Here is a 22,304-nt window from a genome sequence, read left to right as displayed (position 1 = left end):
CTTTCACTGTTTAATAACGGAGCCCAAGAGCCCTTTCAAGCGTGTTTGTTCTGGCAGAGCGCGGGCCACCTCTGACAGCTGAATGGGCAGCGTGCCCGCTGCGGTTAGAGCCTGGGCGTCCCCAAGAGGAAACGGCAGGCCAGTGGGTCAGGGGAGCCTGGTACCGCTGGTGGCCTGCCCAGGGGTGAAGTCATTGATTCATCCCTTCACTCAGCCAGTTAGTCATTCGCTCAAGAATGTGTGCTAGGGGCCCGAGATACAGCAGTGAGCAGGAAAGACAAGGTCCCTACCCTCCTGGAGACAGATAACCAAGGTAAGTAAGCCCATTGTAGGTTAGATGGTGATGAGGGAGGGCAAGCAGGAGTGATGGGGGGTGGTCAGAGGTTAGCGACAGTTGAATAAAGGAGATGGAAGGGTGAATTAAACATACTCCTGGGCAGAGAGTTTTGGTGGCAGAGGCTGGAGTTTCCATGATGGAAGAGCAGCAAGGAGGCCAGTGTGGCAGGAACAGTCTGTGAGGGGGGAGGGAGAAGGACACAGGTCAGAGCAGTAATGGGTCATAAGTCGGTAGGGCCTTGTGATCACGGTGATGACTGTGGCTGTTCCTTGGGGTGAGGCAGTGCTATTGACAGGCTTTGGACAGGATGCCAGAGTCTGACTCAGGTTCCGGCAGGAGCCCTCTGACTGCCGTGTGGAGAATAGATAAAAGGATGCAAGGGCGAAACAGGGAGACCAGTTAGATGCTAATTATACAGCTATGCAGGTGAGAGATGATGGCGTGGCCCAGGAAGGTATTGGTGATGAGAAGTAATTGAATTCTTGATGCATGATGAAGGTGAGCCTATAGTATTTCCCTGTTAGAATGGAAGAAAGGTGTAACAGAATGAGAGTCATCAGGGTAATTCTAAGGTGTTTTGATCCAAGCAACTGGAAGGCTGGATTAGCTATTAACTAACATGAGAAAGACCATAGGAAGTATATTTGTTTGGCAGGAAAATCAAGAGTTTACTTTGGGGCTCAGTCTGAGATACCTGAGGGCGACTCAAGTTTAGAAGTCAGGCAGGCAGTTAGACATGTAAGTCTAGAGATTAGGAGAGAGGACTGGGTTGGAGAGAGAAACACAAACACATAGATGGGGTTTGAAGCCATGAGACTGGATGAGACACCACCAAGCAAGTATAGGAACAGCAGAGAACCAGAGCTGAGTCTTGAGCTGCTCCCCAGTAAGAAGTCAGGAGCAGAGGAGCCAGCAGAAGCAGCTGGGAAAGAGGACCAGTGAAGGAGGGAGCCAGGAGCCAGTGGGGTCCCTGAGATGAGTGAAGAGAATGTCTAAGGAAGAGGAGCAGTGATCAGCTAGCTGTGCGATGCACTGCCAATACAGCAATCGGTAGAGAACAGGCATTGAGCACCACTCATCAGTAACTTGAACAAGGGTGGTTTTGGTGGAGAGCTAGAGATAAGCCTGAAAAGAGTAGGTAGGAGAAAGAATAAGAGGTGAGGAATTGGAGTGTGAGCATAGTCAACTCTCTCAAGAAGTTTGCTGGAAAGGAAAAGAGAAATGGAACAGTAGCTGGAGGGGGAAGTCAGGTAGAGGTTTTTGTTTATTACTTTTCTTTAGTTGAGAGACAAACAGCAATGCAAAAGATTGATGGTGCAAGAGAGAGAAAAATTGCTGGAGCACCAATATTTCTTGTGGCTATAAATGCAAAAATGCTCAACAAAATACTAACAAATTGAATCCAGCAATATACAAAACCATTATGCACCATGACCAAATGAGATTTATCCCAGGAATGCAAAGATGGTTCAACATCTGAAAACCAATTACTGTAATACACCAATAGAATAAAGAACAATTTTGACACATGATTGTCTCAATAAACTCATAAAAAGCATTAATAAAGTGCTTTTTTCATGGATTAAAAACACTCAGTCTTTCAGGGGTAGAAAGGAATGTCCTAGCCTGCTAAGAAGCATCTATAACAGGGGTTCTCAACCTTCCTAATGCTGCGACCCTTTAATACAGTTCCTCATGTTGTGGTGACCCCCAATTTCATTGTTACAGATTAAACATAATTAAAGCATAGTGATTAATCACAAAAACAATATGTAATTATATATGTGTTTTCCGATGGTCTTAGGCGACCCCTGTGAAAGGGTCCTTCCCCCCCCAAAGGGGTCGCTACCCACAGGTTGAGAACTGCTGACCTACAAGAACCCTGTGGGTAACATACTTAATGGAGAAAGACTGGATGCTTTTCCTGTAAGATGGGAACAGCAGGAGTCTCACTTTTACCATTTCTGATCAGCATTGTACATAGTCAGAGCAACTAGTCAAGAAATTGAAATAATGTGCATCCAGATTGGAAAGAAATAAAGCATTTCTGTTTGTAGATAACATGCTCTTGTATATAGAAAACCTTAAGAAATCTACCAGCTATAAAAATTTCAGCAAGATTGCAGGATATAAGGTCAATCTACATAAGTCAGTTGTATTTCCATACAGTAGCAATGAGCAGCTGAAGATAAGATCAAGAAAACTTCATTTACTATAGCATCCAAAAGAATAAAATACTTAGGAATAAAGTTAACAGATACGAAACTTCATGCTCTTAAAGTGACAAACATTGTTGAAAGAAATTAAAGAAAACCTGACTAAATGGAAGGACATCCCATGTTCATGGATCAGAAGACGATGTTGTGAGAAAGGCAATATTCCCCAGTGGGTCTCTGTCTGTCTGTGCCCAGTCCGAGCTCCATCAGGCAGCTCTCCGAGCCAGCTCTCTGGGAGAGGGGCAAGAAGGGAGTCCCAGGGCACCCAGGCTGCCCCGCTTGCCTTGTTCTCTGGAGAGGCTGCAAGCCTTTGAAAGTGTCTTGTGTACACAGGAAGTGCCTAGAGCCCGTCGCATTGCCGTGTGAGAGGAGGCGAGTGAGCACAGGTTTCAGCATCAGGCAGTGGTCTCGGTGCATAGTCTGGCTCCTTCCTTGCTTGCTGTGTGACCCGGCCATGCCACTTATCCTCTCTGTGTCCTTGTTTGCAAAGTGGGAATGAAATTATTGTCTTTGCAGGATTGTCATGAGACTTAAAAAAGAAAATGGGTGCAAAATACTCAGCACTCTGCTGATACTAAATCATCCTCATTCATTCGATAAACACAGAGCATCTGCCTTGTGCAGGCAGGGGGCGTGGCAGGGGGAAGAGATCAGACAGAGCTTCCATCCTGCTCCCTGAGGCCTACATCCTGGCTTAGAGCAGTGGTTCTCAAACCCAGCTCAGAAGAAAGTGGTAAAAACAGACTGCTAACCCCACCCACATGCCGGGGTTCTTGTTCCAGCATTAAGAAGGGTTAAGCAATCTGGAGAAGGCTGTGCGTAGATTAAATAGGAATCCAGAGACGAAATATAATTTTGAAAGGCATTTGGGGGTCAGAGGAGCCTAGTTTAAAGGAAACTAAGATCTAAGTTCTAAGTTCTGAGTTCCCCTCGTCTCAGGACCCCGTGCTTTTTATTAACACAATTTGTCCTGAGGCGAGGCAGAGATATACACTTCAAAGGGTCAGGGTTTCTACAGAGTCCATTGTTAGAATGGGGGAATTAGCCTACGGCTGTTCAGGTGTTTGGCCAGTAGGAGGCAATAACATGTAGATTAAGATGCCCTGAGCTGTCTAGCAGCCAAGAAATCAATTTAATGTATCCTATTCAGATTTGGGAAAATGCCTTCAGCCATTCCCAGATGCAGCCCTGCTGTCATGCTAAAATTGGTTTCCAGCACCCACAGTTTCCAACTCACTTGGGTGTGGCCCTAGAATTTGTATTTCCAGGTACTGCTGGTCTGGGGCCCAGGTTTTGATAACTGAAGGTGGTGAGTGCTATTGAAAGAAAAAAAGTAGAGTAGTTTTGAACACAGTGGTGAGGGCAGGCTGAGAGTGACATTGAGACAGTGTGCCAGACCGGCATCAGCTCCGGCAACAGCAGAGAAGGTCTGATGTGGTCTGAGCCGGTGCCCAGGCAGGTGGGCGGGCGGGAGGGAGGCAGTGGGCTAGCGTTTGCTTATAAGTGAAATGGGGAAGGGAGTGCTGGGGGCTTTGCGCTGAGGAGTGACGTGATCTGCTATATAGTTCAGAAGGACCACTCTGCTGACCAGAGAGGGACAAGGGGAGCCCAGAGACATGTACCTAGTAATCCAGGGAGGAGACCGCTGCCTTCACTGTGGCGGTGGTGACAATGGTCGGATTCCAAATCTGTTTGGAAAGCAGGACGGCAAGGCCCTGCATGTGGTGTGAGGCAGAGGGGGCGCGAAGGTGGACTCCAAGGGCCTGGCTGAGCGCCGAGGGACAGAGTTGTCATCAGCCAAGAGGGCCCGCTCAGCACAGAGCAGGTTTGGGAGGTCGAACTCGTGTTTGAGATGCCCACGAGCCCTTGCCCCAGCAGAGATCTGAGTGGGCAGCCATGTGCAGGAGTCGGGGGCCAATGTTAGTGTCAGTAACTAGGAGCCTGGTGACTGTCCCGCCTGTAGGCTAGTGGGCACTGCCAAGCAAAGCCCAGCCTTGTAGGCAGCAGCATGGAGTGCCAGTCTGTGCTGAGGAGGGCACGAGGGGCCAGGCTGCGGACCTGCAGTGGCCACAGAGCCTCGTGCCCAGCCCGGCCGTGTGGCTCCTCCAGGCCTCTGAGGACGTTCCTCTGACCTGCCAGGAGCCGATTCCCCTGCCCTCAAGTCACTCAGACATGACGGGCCCGGGGATGGAGAAGGATACATGCAGCTCCAGAGGCCACGGCTGAATGCTTGGCCTGGGGGCAATGCCAGCCTCAGGACAGCACAAGCCACCCCTTATGTGCTGGAATGACATCTCTAAATGGAAGCCCTCAGGCACAACCAGGGTCAGAGCGCAGGGTCCCTGGCCCCCACCCAGGCTGGCAGTGGCAGAGCCTGAGATCCTAGTGGACCACCTCCCCCCTTGCTGCTTGTACCATATCCCAGCTCTTATGGGGGATTCCAGAAGAGGGTCTTGTTTTCAGTTCCCCTGAATGTTCACCCTCAGGCCGGGGCCTGGCCTTTCCTGCAGCCCTTCTGACAGGGAGAGAAAGGACTGCTCTGACCTGGGCCAGGCTTTGGGTCACAGAGGCCGCAGAAGGGGCACTGAGCCCGGTCCTGTGCCCGCAGCCCATTCCAGTCTGCCTGAGGGTCCACCATTGGCGCAGGAGGGGATACCTGTCCACCTCCCAGGCTCATAAAGGCAAACCTGGCCTCTTCCGGGCACCGGTTGGTTCCCAATCTGTCCCTGGCACTGCCCCAGGGGCTGTGAGCTCCGTCTGCCACAGAGCCACTGCCAGGGGCTGCTTACCAGGTGACCAGCGGCAGGGAGCAGCTGCCCTGTCTGGAGAGCCTGGGGGCAGTGAGTGGTTTAGGGGTGTCGGGAGAGCCTGGCGGCAGTGAGTGGTTTAGGGGTGTCTGGAGAGCCTGGCGGCAGCGAGTGATTTAGGGGGGCTGCCACAGGGCTCCTGGCAGCTCAGGACGGTGACTGTTAGCTGCCTGTTACCCTCCTTGCTGTACCCTCCCTCCCAGCAGCTGTGATGGGGCTGCCCTGGGAGCGTGGCCGGCCTGGCCTCAGTGTGTGGCGTGTGCCCACGACACTGCGCAGTCCCCTGGTGACACAGCCGCAGGGAAGTCGGGCAGAGGTGGCCGCTCGCCGGAACAGCTAGCGATTACTCAGCACGCCCCCATGCCAGGCGCTGGCTCTGGCAGCAGTCCTGGTGCAGCCTGCACAGGTGAGGAGACTGAACAGCAGGAGGCTCAGGTGAGCTGCCCAGGTCACAAGGAAGTGGGCAGGAGCTGGCTTTCTTTTTTTTCTTTTTTTTTCTAATATGTTTTTATTGATTTTAGAGGGAGAGGGAAAGAAACATCAATGTGCAAGAGAAACATCTATCAGTTGCCTCCTGTACGCACCCCAGCCAGGACTGAACTCGCAACCTGGGCATGTGCCCTGAACGGGAGTTGAACCGGCAACCTTTCAGTGCACAGGATAATGTTCAACCAACTGAGCCACATGGGCTAGAGCCAAGACCACATAGTCTTTCTTTTTTATTCATTGCTTTGAGAGAGAAAAACTTACTTATGCATTCATTGGTTGATTCTTATATGTGCCCTGACCCTGGATCAAACCCACAACCTTGGCATATCGGGATGACACTCTAACCAGCTTAGCACGCTGCCAGGGCCGAGACCATGTAGTCTTAACTCGGGAGCTGGCTTTCTAACCCGGCCTGGTGGCGCTCGGAGACTGGATGCCCGCCCTGAGGAGTAGGATGCCAGGAGCCCTCCCGGCCCTGACTCCGCCCTCAGCTTCTCCCAGCAGCCTTGGATGTCACATACTCTGAGGGAAGAATCTCATCCTGCCATGCGATACTATTGCCAGGGGCTGTTGGATCAAAACCATATCGTAGGGGAGGCAGAGAGGCCCAGAGAGGCTCAGCAACTCGCTGACAGCACCCTGCAGGGCTGGGCGCTGCCTCCAGGGCCAGCCGCTTTGTGGATTCTCTGTTGCCAGGCAAGCTTCAGAGCGCCTGGCCCTCGGGATCTGAGCTGTCTTGATGGGGAGCAACCAAGACTGACTGGGACAGAGGCAGTCCCTGCGGCCTCAGACCCAGGGCCTGTAGTCCTCACAGCTCAGAAACAAGGGCCACCCAGCCGAAGAGGTCACTTGTCACCAAGTGCTGTGTGAGAGAACAGATCCCCTGCCCAAGAGGACAATTTCATTTCTACCTCCGCACCACCCCCTCCCCGCCCCCCCGCAATAGCCCCGAGGCTACAGATGAGCCCCAAGATGGGGTGGGTGCCCTAGAGCTCCTTACGGCAATGCGTGTCCATCCCGAGCCTTCTAGAAGGGAGGCAGCTGCAGACTTCCTCATCCGGGGATTGAGGTGGGGGTGGAAGGATTCCCTAGATACCAGCAGGTCTACCTCAATGACCACACAGGTGGGGAAACTGAGGCTGGAGCAGAGAAAGCAACTCAGCACCAGTGCCCCTGAGAGAGCCCCGCCTCCAGAGCAGGCGCCACTACTGAGCCAAGGACCCTTCTCTTTAGTGTAGACAAGCTGCTCAGACCCAGCAGCCGTGGGCCCTGCCGTGGGAACCCGTCTTTCCTGGCAGGTTTAGGGCAGGGCAGTCGTGGGCTTAAGCTCCTGGCACCATGAACCGTCCTTGCAATCTTTGTTTCCTGAACTCTGGGAAGGGAACCCAGAGCCTCGTCCTCACCCCGCCCCTCTCCACACATGCCCCCAGGGCCTGGGAACACTGCAGCCCCTGCCTACACTGGTATTAGGGCCAGGACAGAGAGCCTCATTGGCCCGGGCAACAAAAAACTCAGTAATCAAGATAAATCTTCTATTGTAATTGTTTTTAAAATGCAAATTAATGCCCCGAACTCCATTGTGTTTGGTTCTCATTGCTACTCTAACAAATTGCCACCAATGCAGCTCAAAGCAGCAAGTGACTCTCACTGTCTGGAGGTCAGACTGCTCCAGAGCCTGAGGCCAGGAGGCGGAGCCTGAGGCCAGGAGGCGGCAGGGCTGCTTCCTTCTGAGGCCTTGGGGGAGCCTTGTCTCTTCTACCTTGTAGAGCAGGTCGCAGGTCGTATAGGGCCCGAGAAATCATTTGGTCCGGCGCTGCCAAGGCATGAGGGGTGAGTAATTAAATGTTTGGCCAAATAGAGCAGCTGATTTTTAAGTTGATAATTTTGTATGGCCCGCAAATGATGTTATAAATATCCAAATGGCCCCTGGCAGAAAAAGGTTCCCCACCCCTGCTCTAGAACAGTGGTTCCCAGTGTGGGGCACATGCTCCACAGGGGGACAATTTTATTTTAAGGGGGGCAATTCAAGAATGAGTTATTAACTGAATTTTTTGCATTTCTTATGGTTCTAGGGGCCTCATATACAGTATGTGAATATATATTGTGACATATAGATGCATTTCAGTTCTCTATTATATGTTTTGAAACTGTATTTGCTATTTTTCATATCACTTCATATTATTATTTTGTAACAATTTCTTAGTGATTTCTTCCTCAGTACTTCAACTGTCCTTTCGTTCTTTTATTTTCCTCTTTCATGGATGCCATGTTTTTTGGAGGCTAATTTGGACCAAGTTAATGGCCTTTTAGGCTTCCTCCACGAGAACAGGAGTCACTTTTTGAATAATAAGAATTATATGTCGCAGGGGGCATCAGGATGTTAGAGGTACTTAGGTGGGGCGTGGCCATAAAAAGGTTGGGGACCACTGATCTAGAGGCTGCCCACATTCCATGGCTGTGGCCTCATCACTCCAGCCCCTGCTTCCCTCCTTCCATTGTCTCGTCTTCTACAGTTGACCCTTGAACTCCATGGGGGTTAGGGCACTGACCCCCTGCAGTCAAAAACCCACATATAACTTTTGACTCCCCCCAAACTTGACTACTAATAGCCTGCTGTTGACTAGAAGCCTTCCCGATAACTAGTAAACAGTTGATTAACACATATTTTGTGTGTATATGGTTACATCTATTACATACTGTATTCTTACAATAAATTAAGCTAGAGAAAAGAACATGTTATTAAGAAAATCATAAGGAAGAGAAAATACATATCTAGCATTTATTGAAAAAACCCACATATCAGTGGACTGTTGTAGTTCAAACCATGTTGCTTAAGGGTCAACTGCAGAGTCACCCTTCACTCCGCCTTCCTCTTATAAAGTCCCCCACCTTTACGTGAAGCACACCTACACAGTCCCTTCTACGAGGGAAGGTAACAGTGCAAGTTCCAGGGGTTAGGACCCGGACATTTTGGGGAGACTTCACTCAGCCTAACACATCCATGACCAATAAAATGTGACCTTTCAATAAAGACCAGGTCTGCGGGTGGGCTAGGGTGAGGCCTCACAGGGAGCAGGGTCATATCCTGTCTTTATTGAAAATGTTGATATTTTGTTCACGATTTTTTGCATTAATTGACATTTTTAAAACATGTTCCAATAGAGCATTTCCCTTGATGGATGAAGGATTTGTAACTCCCTTAAATGTCGAACCTGTGGGAGCGCCTCACTTGCCCCACCCAGTCCAGGCCCTGCTCACTCAGCTTTCAGATGAGCCCCCACCCGCCCACCCCAGGACTCCCTTGAACCCCTCCCTTGCAGAATTCTACCCACAGGCCTCTGGGACCCCTCCTTCCTGCCGGGGCTGCACTGCTGGCCCCCAGCTTTGCTTCTCTCCCCTCGCCCCTCATGGTGCAGGCCGGGGGCTGTGTCCCCACCTGGGTCCTCACACTCTGGATGTCGGGGACTGTGGGCTCTTTTCACCGGGACAGAATCCTGCCTGGGAAGATCAGAGACTTTGCAGGAAGATCCTTTAGGCTTGGTGATCTGTCACTACCGGTGTGAGACCTCTCTGAGCATCAGCTGGTGATCTGCGGGGACATCCATCCTTCTCGGGACTGGACTGCACAGGACGCTGTGTGAAGTCCCCAACACTCTCCCTGGCCTCGCGCCAGCTCCGGAGCTGCAGCCCAGCTTCAGGCCTGGGCCAGCACTCTGGTGGCAGGGTGACCAGACCTGGTTACCGGACCCTCCTGAGCCTCCATCTCCGCACCTGGAGCACCTGCTTCCCGGCCTGCTGGGGTCGGGAGCTCCTAAAGCCAGTCCTTGGGGGGAATTGCTAGTATTCCTGGGTGCATCATCACACAGGGTATGACGAAAAGGGGGAGCAGGTGTTCGGAATCGCAGATCTTGCACGGGTTTCAGCCTCAGGCTTGGCAGCTCAGGCATTCGCAAGTCCCGGGCCCTTCCTCCCTTCCTCCCTCCCTCCGGGGTCCGGGCCGGGGCCGGCGGCGGGCAAGCCGCTACCTGCGCGCGTGCCGGGCATTCCTGCCGCCGCGCCCGGGCGCCATGGGCCTGATGCCGGCCGCGCGGGCCTCCTCCGGGTGCCGCGCCTGCCCGCGGCCGCCCTGCCGCCTGCCAGCCTGCTGCGCGCCCGCCGCCCCAGGTAGGCGGCCCGGCCCGGGTGCGGGCGTCCGCGGGAAGCGTCGGGGCCGGGAGCGCTCCGGCGCCGGGCGGCGCGGGGAGCCTACGCGGGCGCGGCGGGCGCGGGGGGAGAGCCGGGAGCCCGCGGGACCCCGAGCCGAGCCGAGCCGTGCGGGGGAAGCCGCCGAGGCCGAGGCCGAGGCCGAGCGCCTGCTCCCCGGTGGCGTCCCGCCTGCAGAGTGGAGCCGGCAGAGCGCAGGGTTTGCAAAGGACGCCCTGCCCCGCCGCCCAGACAAGGGACCCAGACCCCGCGGGACGGCGCCCGGGCTCCCGACCCCGCGCCCAGGGCTCGCCCACGTTTGCTCCCGGGCCTCGGACGGGCCGCTGGGCCGGCGGGCATGGAGCTGGCCCCCACCTCTGGGGCTCGCTCTGGGCAGAACCCCCAAGATGATGTTTGCCTCTGGGATTCTCTCTCCTGCGCTGACTTCAGCCTGTTGGTTGGCGAGGCCTGGATGGGCAGGAAGAGGCCGGGAAGGGTGTTCACAGGGAGGACGGACAGCCCCGAGGGCCGCTCTAAGCGCGCCAGCACCTGGCGCAGGCCTGGCACGTGGCACAGCTGTGAGAGCTGGGAGGTGGGCTTCCAGTCGTGGGTGGATGCAGGGAGAAGGGCTCTGCCTTGGGGAAGGCAGAAGAGAGGAGAAGGGATCACCCAAACTTCGTGGATCCTTGGAGAGAATTTTAGAATTATTTTTCTCATTGTGTCTTCGGCGACTGTGAACTTCCACAGCTGGAGTCAGCAGGGCTGAGGTCTCTGCTCAGGATCAGCCCCAAGAGGGTCCAGTGTCTCCCTCTCTGGGGGCTGGGGGCTGGGGTGGGGGCAGGCAGAGCCAGCCCCTCTCAGAGGAGGGCCATGCTTATCAAGCACCTGCCTCGGGCTGTCCTGTGGCTGCTCACAGCCCCTGGAAGCGGCAGTGAGGAGGCTCAGAGAGCTGGAGGCCACTCGGGCCCCATCTGAGCCAGCTGCCTCGGCTTGTAGGCGCCCGCTCCTGATGGGGTTCCGGGGAGAGGGCAATGGGGCCAGGCTTTGTCAGAGAGCAGCGGGCATGCCAGGAGGCCCAGCCGGCTCTGAGCCCTTCCGCGGGTTCACCCAGAGGAGAAGCAGCCTCTGCCGTGTTCTCTCCAGGGGCTGTGAAGCGCGTGGGCTGGGACCTTGAGGAACCTGCGTGCCGGCTTGGCTTCCAGGGATCTGACAAGCCTCCTGGAACTGGTTCTTGGCAGTACTACCCCTCCCAGATGTGCCAAGAGGGCTGAGGGAATCCCGTGCAGCTCCAGGCCCTACCAGTCTCTGCCAAGGAGACACTGACAAGGGGAAAGGCAGGCAAGGCCTCTGGGCGCGGGAGGCCAGGAACGTAGCCTGAGCCCAGGGCGCTGCAAGGCGTGCATTGTTGAGAAGGAAGCCTGGACGGCTGGGCTGGAATGAGGCTTTCCCCTGGCGCTCCCCAAGGCAACTCCTGCAAGGGGGCAGGTGGCAGCCACATGGGAAGCCTGCACAAGGTCTCGTGCCAGGTGCCCGTGGCTGTGCTGGGGATGTGGGCACAGTCCCAAGGCCTGGTGGTGCCAGGGTCAGGTCCTTAAGACGGGTATGACCATCCCCATTTTCTAGGTGGAAAAACTAAGGCCCAGTTAAGGGGGGCACTCTGCTCCTCAACTGCTTAGCCAGGATCTGCACCTAGACCAATGCAGAGGTAGGCTTGGACTCTTTGTCTTTATGGCCTTTGGCCTTGACCATCATCTTTTTCCTGTGTCTCCACCTGGCCTGGCTAGCACTTGGAGGGTCTCTGGGGGAGGCCCCTCATTTCCGAGAGCCCCTGAGCTACACGTGGGGTCAGTGCTCATCAGGCCCATGGTCCTTGCCAGGGCAGGGCCTGCTGTTCTCCCCGCCCCTCCAGCACCATCCCTCAGGCCCACTCACCAAGCCTGGGTCCTCACCAGACCCTTCCCCTGTCTGCCTTTGAGTCTGTGCTCAAGTGACATTCCCCTTCCAGCCAGGGCCTGTGGGCGTCCCTTTCCTGGCTCTCAGCCCTGTCAGGGGCAAGGAGAGTGCTCACGAGGCTTCCTGGGGCAGGTGTTGGCTGTGCCGAGGTGGGGAGGGCCTTCAGAAACCCAGGTGCCCATGTACAGTGGGGCTGGCTCAGAGGCAGCTGCCTTCTGTCTGGCCCCGGCTCTGCACCCAGAGGCTGGGGGAGGGGTGGAGCAGGGCCTGGCCTGCCAGTCCAGTTTGAACTTTATCCTCGGGGGGTGGTTGTAGGGGAGGCGGGAGGCAGCAAAGGGTTTCCAGCAGAGGAGGCCCTGGGAGGATTCCCTTGTTCCAAGCCCCTTGGGCAGCTGTGAGGCTCTCTAACACCTACCAGGGCTGGGGCCACATGTGAGAGTAATGGAAGTGTGGAGGGAGAGAGGGACAGACAGAGGACACTCGTCTTGGGGATAGGAGACAGAGCAGGATGGCTGGCCAAGCAGAGGGTGGGTGTAATTATCCAAGGTTTGTGGAGCTCCGGAGAGAACTGCAGAATTGTCTTTCTGTCTCCTTCCCCTGACGGTGGCCTCCGTCAGCTCAGGGCTGAGGGAGTGGAGCTGAGTAATGTCCGCTCTTCCCTCAGCGCCCTTGACCTCTGCTCTGAGCCCAGCAGCTCCGACTTGGGAGAGGGAGGCCGCTGTGAGGAACTGGGCAGAGGCGAGTGTCTTCGTGTCAGCTGTGATGGGCGGCGGGGACAGTGTGAGACTGGTGGCGCTGAAGGGGGCATTAGGACGGCTCACGCAGGAGGGGCTTCTGAACTGTCCCCAGGCTAATAAGAAATCGCAGGCTCGAGAGGAAAGAGCGAGGCTAGAGAGGATCCGGGCTCCGCGTGGGCCAGGCAGCAGGAAAGCAGGCGGCAGGACAGGACCCTCACATGGTGGGGAGAGCCCAGGTGCAAGGGACTGGGCCTGAGCAGACAGCAGGCACGGAGGGTGCAATGCCAGGCTCGTGCCCGCTCCTCTCGGGGACCCTGTGCTCATGGCAGCTCCCCCTCTGTGTCCTCTGACTGTCCCTTTAAGGTCCTGACCCCAGTGCCCTTGGGAGACACCTGTGCCCCACAGGTCAAAGCAGAAGAGGTGAACGCCCAGCAAAACCACATGAGGACGGTGTGGGCTGGGTGTGGCGGGGACCGTGGAGAAGGAGCAAGTGCCAGGCTCTCAAAGGGCACAGGTGCCACTGAACTCCACCAGTGCTGCCATTGAGGAATCGCACGCACACACAAGTCCACATGCACATACAGTCCACATGCACATGCGTGTACACACAAGTCCACATGCGCATGCACACAAAGAAGTCCACATGCACATTCATGCATAAACAAGTCCATGTGCACGCACACACAAGTCCACATGCATATACAGTCCACATGCACATGTGTGTACACACAAATTCACATGCACACACAAGTTCACATGTACATGCACACACAGAAGTCCACGTGCACATGCATGCACACATAGTCCGCATGCACATACATGCACATACAAGTCCACCTGCACATGCATGCACACACAGTCCACGTGCGCATGCATGCACACACAAGTCCACATGCACACAAATCCATATGCACATGTGTGCGCAACAGTCCACGTGCACATGCATGTACACACACACACTTCTTCCCAAAGCTTTGGCGGCATTGTCAGGCACACTCCATGTGAGCACGTTTTCTCAAAGGGTATGCCGTCACCCCGCAGGTTCTGCGTGCTTTGTCACAGGCTGGAGCAGGGTGAGAAGGAACATTTGCTGAGCCCTGCTCGAACTGATGTATCTTATAATACCCGTTGTGTGGGGGCAGACATTAGGCTCACCGAGTCCTGCCCCTGCTGAGTGCCAGGGGAGGGGTTGAACCTCCTACCTGCTGGCTCGCCATCCCGTCTGGGGAAGCCACCTGCTGGGCTGTGTCTCAGTGACCAGAGAACTGCCTGGGCAGAATGGAGCTGTGACCTGTGCTCGGGCACACCGCTAGACCCGCCCTCAGGGAAGGCTGGGCAATATTCCATTATCAGCACAGACCACATCTTGTTTATCCCTCATCTGCTGGCAGACACTTGGGTTGCGTCCACCCTTGGCCATTGTGAATGCTGCTACTATGAACATGGTGTAATGATATATGTGCAAGTTCACTTCCAGTTATGCTGTGTCCAGACCTAGAAGTGGAATTGCTGGGTCATGTGGTAATTCTGTTTTAAACTTTTTGAGGAACCTCCAAAATGTTTTACCTTCTCACCAACAGTGCACGAGGGGCCCAGTTTCTCTGCATCCGTGCCAACGTTTGTAATTTCCTGTTTTTTAAACAGGAGCCCTCATGGTGGGTGTGAGGCGGCACCTCATTGTGGCTCTGACTTGTGTTTCCTTGATGGCCGTGATGTTGAGTCATGGTTTTGTTTTCATATGAATGTGCTGTGTGTCTTGTCGCGTGAGCTCTGCCCATTGGTGTGCATTGCTCCCTAGTGTCAGGGCAGTGTGGGCGGACTGTGAAGTCTCTGCTCCTCCTACTGCTGGTGGCCATTGGGTGGCTTCCCGTTGGAGGAATTGCAAGGAGTGCTGCTCAGAACATTCCAGAGCAGGACTTTTGGTGAACATAGCCTTGTTTTTTAAACGTAAGCCACTCCTCTTTGGACGTTAGTGTTGCATAAGTAAAACAATCAGTAAAGTGCATGATGCATCTTCCCTGAGGGCCCTTCAGAGCTTCCTCAGGCTGCTAGGAGCCCCACAGGACAGGGCAGGCCACCTGTCCACCGCGCCCTCCTGCTCCCTGTCCCGGTGGCCCGGATGCGCCCTCAGTTTCTAACCTGCTCCCTCAGAGCAGCCGCCTTTGGCCCGGACGGCGCCCTGCCTTCCACTGTCCCGAGAGCCCGCTCTCACCACTAAGCTGGCCAGCTGAGCGTGTGACCGGGTCCTCCCTGTGCCCAGGGATCTTCGGGCAGCGCCTGGAGGACACAGTGCACCACGAGCGGAAGTATGGCCCGCGCCTGGCGCCCCTGCTGGTGGAGCAGTGCGTGGACTTCATCCGGGCGCGTGGCCTCAGCGAGGAGGGGCTCTTCCGCCTGCCCGGCCAGGCCAACCTGGTGCGGGACCTGCAGGACGCCTTTGACTGTGGGGAGAAGCCGCTGTTTGACAGGTGAGCTCCTGGGGGAGGTACGAAGATGGGGCCCCGCCCCTTCCCCCGTGGCAGGGTGGGCTGGTGCCAGGAAGACTGGCAGCAGGCTGGTGGGCAGGATGGTTCCATGCGTGGGTGCATGTGCGCCCAGCCAGCCCCCCCGCGGGCAGAGCACAGCCCCCAACCCCGCAGCAGCCCTCGGTCTCCTCTCAGGGGCGGTCCTGCCACAGACCAGGCCGCTCACATCCACTGGGCTCTTCCCTTTGCCCCTCAACGCGACCCAGGCCGAAAGGGAGGGCCTCGCTGCATCGGGACTGAGGCCCCGGGGGTTGTCTGTCCCTGGCTGCTTCCTCCCGTGACCCGCAGAGCTCCTCCAGCGCCAACACGGAGCAGTCGCTGTGGCCCCCCATCCTATCAGGTTCCTGGATGGGGAGCGAGCCTGCCCCCACTGTCATGGCCAGCGCCCATCCTACGCTGTCGCTGGGGCTCACAGGGCCCAGGGTTCACCCTCTGGGTAGAGTCAGCCTCACTCAGAGCCAGTGGCTGAGAACAGGGGCTATGGGGCTGTGTGGCATCTCCTCTCTGAAAGGAACCCACCCATCGGGACAGTTGTCCATGGGGAGTTCCTCCTGCGCTTTCTCCGTGGATCTGCCTTCACGATGCGGCCCCCTCGGCCCCAGGATAGGTCCATGGGTTTTTGCCGGCAACCGGGGCCTCCCTGGCCTCCTTCTGGGGCAGAACACCCCGCCCTCCAGCTTTTGCCCAGACCCATCACCGAGTCAGGAGGGTCTGTCAGCTCCTTTCTGCAGATGTGGAGCCTGAGCCTGGCCACCGTTCCCCAGAGGGGTCTGCCCAGGAGACACAGGGTCCTCTCACCAGGAGCCTCATTTTTATTTTGTTAATCCATTTTCCCATTTTTTAAAAAAATATATTTTATTGATTTCTTACAGAGAGGAAGGGAGAGAGACAGCCAGAAACACTGATGAGAGAGAAACATCGATCAGCTGCCTCCTGCACACTCCCTGGGGATGTGCCCGCAACCCAGGCACACGCCCCCGACCGGAATCGAACCCAGGACCCTTCAGTCCGCAGGCCGACGCTCTATTCACTGAGCCAAACCGGTTTCGGCTCCCATTGGTTTTTTGAGAGAGTGCAAGTGAGGGGGCGAAGCAGAGAGAAACAGCAATGTGAGAAAGACACACTGATTGGTTGCCTCCTGCACATGCCCCGACTGGGGCCAGGGATCAAGCCTGCAACCAGGGTATGTGCCCTTGACCGGAATCGAACCCACAACCCAACACTGTAATTATTGAGCCAAACCGGCTAGGGCTGGAGCTGCATCCGGATACTCTGAACTTGTGGTCCATTCTGAACCTCTGCCTGCCAGGACTCTTCCATCCTGTGTCTGTGTGGTCCAGGGCATGGGTGGAGATGTCTGTAAATACTACCCCTTCTGTGATTCCTGGAGACTCACCCTGTACCTTGGGCTCTGGCTGCTTTTCCTTCTAGAACTGCATCTGCACTCACAGCCTCCATTCCTCCCCCTTCTCACTCCCCGTGGGTGCTCTGGCCCTGCGTCTGTACCCACCCCCTGTGTAGGTCCCAAGGCTCCTCTCCTCATTCACTCCCCAGCAGAGGGGTCCAGCAGCGACTCCCCTCACCGCCTGCTGGGCCAGGCTTTCCAGAGAGGCTCGCTCCCTAAGCGCAAACCACACTCATTGTCTGCATGACGAGGAACGTCCGCCCCAGGTCTTGGGCTCCCTGTTCCATAAAGAGCCCAGAAGCCTGGAGGCCTCCTCACCAGAGCTGGCTCCTACCCAGCCCTCCCCCCACCCTGGGCCTGGGCCTGGGGCAGCTCTCCCAGGCCTGCCCCCCTGCTGCCCAGTCTGCTTTGAGCCATACCTGCTGGCTCCCCTAACTCTCGCCTTAGCCCTTTCTTACTTCACTCCAGTTTCTTTACTCACCCACTGAGTGAGCGCAGTGCAGGCATAGGGTATGGCCATGAACTAGACGGACAAGGTCCCGCCCTCCAGGGGCCAGCACAGATGGCTAACAAGTAAACGCAGCAAACGCTTTGCTTGCCAAGACTAGGACCAGGACCGGATCCCAGAGCCCAGGCCACTGCCCTCCACGGGGCCCCCTCAGCCTGGGCAGCTCTGAGCTGGAAGACGGAGGACTGGGAGTGGACATGTGGGGTGCTGGGCGCTGGGGTGCTGGAGATAGGGTGAGGAGCACAGAAGCCCAGGCGTCCATTGTGTGAGCGGAACCCAGAGGTCAGGGGCAGGGGTCTGACCTCTGACCTGCACGCCCTGGTGGCCAGTGCCCTGGGCCTGCACTGTTTGACGTGGCCCTCCCCCTCCATCGATGTTTCTCTCTGTCTCTCCCCCTCCCTTCCACTCTCTCTAATGGAGGGCAAGTGGGGGATGGGCACTCTCAGGCTTGGGCAAGGACAGCTGTGTCCCTGGCTCCTTGCCCCCCCCCCCCCACTGTCCCACTGTGTCTCTTTTGTGCACATGCGCACACACGTGCCAGGCGTGGGCGCAGAGGCTGCTCCTGGGAGGCCTGTGCTGGCCACTCCTGCAGTCCCCTGGCCCATGCCTCTCGCGTGTCCCCTCTGGCAGCACAACAGATGTGCACACGGTGGCCTCCCTGCTGAAGCTCTACCTGCGGGAGCTGCCGGAGCCCGTGGTCCCTTTCGCCAGGTACGAGGACTTCCTCAGCTGCGCCCAGCTGCTCACCAAGGACGAGGGGGAGGTTAGTGGCTCCTGAGGACTCGCCCTGGGAGGTGGGCCTGCGGGGGAGGGGTGTGTGTGTGTGGAGTCAGGACACAGAACTCTGACCGGCATCATTTTGTGGCACAGAGATGCCGCCTGCAGTTCGCTCTGTGTCGGGTGGGGTGGGAGGGCGGGGGGCAGGAGAACCCTCTGGGGGAGGCAGACTCCTCTGTCCTGTGTGGGGCGCAGTCTGCAGGATCCTGCTGGGGCGGGGCTGGAGCATCCCCTCTGGGAGGCCCTCCCCGTGAGGCCTGGGTCTGGGGGCGGGGGCGGGGCCATATTCTGGTCATGCCCCAGGACACACACAGTAGGTACTAACCCTGCACTTACCTGCACTGCCCAGGTGGCCCCAGCGGCCAGAAACAAGCAGACCTTCCCCTGTTCGCACCTGCCCCTTTCTAAAGAATTCACGTGGGGACGAGGCTCCTGCCCCCTCCGCAGGTGCCTGCCGGGGGAAGGGCTGTCTGCCTCCCTGTGGCTGTGTGGGAGATGAGGGGTCTTTATCTGGCAAATATTTGTGTCTCGATAAGCACTGGCCCTGACATTCCTCCAGGAGGTCACAGGCCGGCTGCTCCTCGCGCCTGCTGCTTGGAGGGAGGTGGAGGTGGTGGTGCCCTCTGGTCACCCAGAGGCCAAATGGGTGGCTGGAGGTCTGGCCTCTGGGGCCTGCCTCCCCCTGCCCACCTCCCTCCTCCCTGCCCACCTCCCTGCCCACCTCCCTGTCCCTGCCTCGGGGAGAGAAGGGCCAGCTGCTGGTCTCAGAAATGCTGTTTTTCTCTCCCAACACCAAGGGGACTCTGGAGTTGGCTGAGCAAGTGAGCAGCCTTCCCCTGGCCAATTACAACCTGCTCAGTTATATCTGCAAGTAAGTGGCTGGGCAGGCAGGGCTGGGCCTTCTTCCACCCGCTCTGCTCCCTGAATGTCAGTCAGCCAACAGGGACCTTGGAGATCGCCCGGCACACCCAGCGGACAGCCTCCGCGGGGCAGGCAGCGTAAAGCCCTGCGATCCGCAGGGAAGATCCATTGGAAAGAATGGGACGGCCCCGTGCTTTCTGCCCCCTCTCAGTGCCTCTCCAGTCCCTGCCCCAGGAGGCTGCCTCCTGACCGTGACCCCAGCTCAGGTGCTGGGAGCGGGTGTGCAGGGTGGGGGCCTGGGCCCTCCCAGACCTCTGCCCCCACTGCAGGCGGGACAGTCGTGTGTCCCCCTTCCATGCTGACAACCACTGGCTTTTGCTTCTGCTGCCCCCCACCCCGGGCCCCCGGGGAAGCTCTGCCCGCTCTGAGCAGGTAGGGGCAGCTGGCTGTGCCCTTGGCCCTGGGAATGTGGGCGTGGCTGGGTGTGGGCGCCAGGCAGCTCCCAGCAGAGCTGGCACAGGATTTGCTTCTCCACCCACGGCCCCGTCCTCACCTGCAGGTTTCTGGATGAAGTTCAGTCGCACTCCAGTGTCAACAAGATGAGCGTCCAGAACCTGGCAACCGTTTTTGGACCTAATATACTTCGGCCACAGATAGAAGACCCAGTGACCATCATGGAAGGTAACCGGTGTGCGGGTGTGGGGAGGGGGTGCCCACGTCACCTGGGAGACATCCCCGGCCTGTGCCAGAGCCTGTGCCCGAGAGCGTGGATGGTCAGGCCCTCGCACCCTCAGCAGCACAGGGTGACATGGGGCAGCTCTGACGCGCAGGTTCTGGCTTCCAGCCCCGCCTGCCAGGAGCGCACCTCGCCGCCTTACTGGGCACGGTGCCCGCTTCCGCCTCCTCCCGCACCTGCTGGATGGAGCCCGCTGGGCGGCTGTCCCAGGAGGGCATTCCTGGGCAGGACCCCTCTGTCTGGGCCTGGGTTTGGAGGGTGGCTGATGGCAAGCTCTTGCTGGTCCTCTCTTGAGGGACAGCCTGCCCCCTGGGTCCCAGCCGCAGTGCCCAGAGCCCAGCCTGGGGCGCCCACAGCCAGGCCTTTGTTCCGTCTTCCTGGCAGGCACGTCCCTCGTCCAGCACCTGATGACCGTCCTGATCCGCAGGCACAGCCAGCTCTTCAGTGGGAGGGCCCCAGAGGGGCCGGCCGCGCCCCACGGGGGCCCACCCTGCACAGTGGGCTGGGGCTCGGAGGTGGTTCCGGAGGACAGCCAGGCAGAGCCCGGGGGCCCCCGCCTACCCTCACTCAGGACCTCGTCTCTGGACGGGGCGGCCGTGGCCACGCTCTCCAGGAACGCTCCCCGCGGCCCTGGGAAGAGGCTGCAGACCCTGCCCAGCTGGAAGTCCTCCTTCCGGCAGGCGGGGTCTCGGTCGGGCAGCTCGTCCCCGGAGGTGCCCACCGTCTCCTCTGGTGGGAACTGGCTCATGAACGGGCTGTCCTCCCTGCGCGGCCGCCGCCGGGCCTCTTCGGGCGACCGGCTCAAGGACAGCGCCTCACAGAGACTCTCCACCTACGACAATGTGCCGGCGCCCAGCCCCGGGCCCAGCGCGCCCAGCGTGTCCAGCTCGGCCTGGTCGGAGGCCTCCTCCTGCGAGGCCTCCCCGGGGGCCTCCGTCAGCAGCTGCACCGCCTGCCGGGCCAGCGACTCTGCCTGCAGCTCCCTGCACCCCGAGGGCACCCCCGAGCCCTCCCCCGTCCCCAGCAGCAGCGAGGAGCTCAGGTCCCCGAACCCGGGGCGCAGTCTGGAGGAGGCGGCCGTCCGCCCCAGCAGCAGTGAGCCCAGCGAGCCCGGCAGCCCCGCCCGGGACCCCGCGCCCCACTCCAAGGCTCTCCAGGGCCTGGTGGCGGAGCTGCGGGCGGAGCTGTGCCGGCAGAGGACCGAGCACGAGCTGAGTGTGAGAAGGTAAAGGGCTGCCTCGCTGCCGCCTCGCCTTGCTCTGAAGGAAAGCCTCCTCCCACCCCCGCTGGGGCCGGGGCAGAGCAGTGGGCCCTAGAAATCCCCTTCCTGGGGGACGCCCCCGGACAGGTTGGGGGTGGAGGTTGGGGTCTGTGTCCCGGGAGCTCCAGGCACACCTGCTGAAGGAAGGAGCCTCCCCAGGCCTTTGATGGAGGGGCTGGGCAGGAGGCGGCCCCAGCTGTGCTTGCTCACCCGGTTGTCCCCACATGTCATGCAGGCCCCAGGCCAGCCTGGCCGCGGGCGTGGGCCTGTAGCTGATCAGATGGGATCGGAATGGGATTTCCCGGAGGGAGCTGGGCCAAGCCCTGCCCGCCTGGCCCGGGGGAATGCTCAGTGCGGTGTTCTTGCTCCCGGCCGGCCCTCCTTCCCTCCTCCCGCCTGGGTGAGAACAGTATTGCCAGCTCTGATCCAGGTGGTCCAGCCAGGGCACAGCAGAGCCCGCACTGGGCAGCATGCGGTGGGTGCTTCCCACAGCGTCTCCGATCCCCAATCCAGCTGCTGGGCCTGCAGGCCCTTCCCACCCTCTGGCCAGCGGTTCTGGGCTTCCCTCCCCACCGGGGACGGGGCGGGGTGGGGGGTTTCCACTGGGAGCTGCAGTGGCAGCAGGGCCCTGTGGCTGGGGAAGCCAGGTCCTGGCACCTGGGAGAGTCAGGCGTGTGAGGGGCGTGTCCTTGAGGGTAGATGACAGGAGAAAGGCTTAAGGACAGAGGCCCTGAGGAAGGTCAGGGAGGTCACGTCTGAGCAGGACTGAGGCCGAGAGGGTGGAGTTGAGCGAGGAAAAAGCTCACGGCAGGAGAAAGCTGGGGCACACGCTTGGTGGAAACCCTAGAGCAGTGGTTCTCAACCTTCTGGCCCTTTAAATACAGTTCCTCATGTTGTGACCCAACCATAAATTATTTTCGTTGCTACTTCATAACTGTCATGTTGCTACTGTTATGAATCGTCATGTAAATATCTGATATGCAGGATGGTCTTAGGCGACCCCTGTGAAAGGGTCGTTCGACTGCCAAAGGGTCGCGACCCACAGGTTGAGAACCGCTGTCCTAGAGGGCAGCGGGTTTCCAGCGAGTAACAGTGGCAGCAGGGAGGGCAGATGTACGGCGCGCATGGAAGCCAGGCACAGGCCGGTCGCCCCCGCCGCCTTGGGGTCTGAGCAGCTCTTCTCGGGACCGGTTTCTCGGGAAACGGTATTGCGTCCTGGTGGGCTCTGGCCAGACCCTAGGGCGCAGACTGACAGCGTCCAGGCAGGCTCTCGGCGCTCCGGCGACCCCATGCATTTGTTAAGAGGACTGAGTGACACATGGGGCAGTGGTCAGCGCACAGCTGCCACATCCGGTGCTGAGACCCGCTCCTGTCACGCCCTGCTTGGGTTGGAGGTGAGAGCAGGTGCAGGCCAGGGCAGCAGCGCTGTCCCCGCCGTGGTCCCTGGTAACGCTGTCCCGCCCTGTCCGGTTGGAGGTGGGCGGGTGAGCAGGGGCTCTGAGCGCAGGAA

The 22,304-nt window shown here is 58.2% G+C and overlaps 1 protein-coding gene across 7 annotated transcripts in view; it reads left to right on the top strand.

Moving 5' to 3' along the window:
- Positions 1-22,304, top strand: part of ARHGAP22 (Rho GTPase activating protein 22) — a 162,695-nt gene that overhangs the window by 136,008 nt on the left and 4,383 nt on the right. For 4 of the 7 annotated variants that reach the window (XM_036355992.1, XM_036355993.1, XM_036355994.1 and 1 more), the window contains 5 exons: positions 14,982-15,189; positions 17,790-17,922; positions 18,734-18,807; positions 19,357-19,478; positions 19,918-20,758. In XM_036355992.1, coding sequence (XP_036211885.1) covers positions 14,982-15,189; positions 17,790-17,922; positions 18,734-18,807; positions 19,357-19,478; positions 19,918-20,758 — 1,378 coding nt within the window. Of the gene's footprint in view, positions 1-14,981; positions 15,190-17,789; positions 17,923-18,733; positions 18,808-19,356; positions 19,479-19,917; positions 20,759-22,304 lie in introns of those variants that run through there. The other 3 variants (XR_004975212.1, XM_036355996.1, XM_036355997.1) reach the window with 3 other exon arrangements.

The sequence above is a fragment of the Myotis myotis genome, unplaced genomic scaffold (genome assembly GCF_014108235.1).
Source record: "Myotis myotis isolate mMyoMyo1 unplaced genomic scaffold, mMyoMyo1.p scaffold_m19_p_24, whole genome shotgun sequence".
Classification (NCBI taxonomy): domain Eukaryota; kingdom Metazoa; phylum Chordata; class Mammalia; order Chiroptera; family Vespertilionidae; genus Myotis; species Myotis myotis.
The sequence above is the reverse complement of the archived record's forward strand: the minus strand, read 5'-3'. Positions and strand labels throughout refer to the sequence as shown.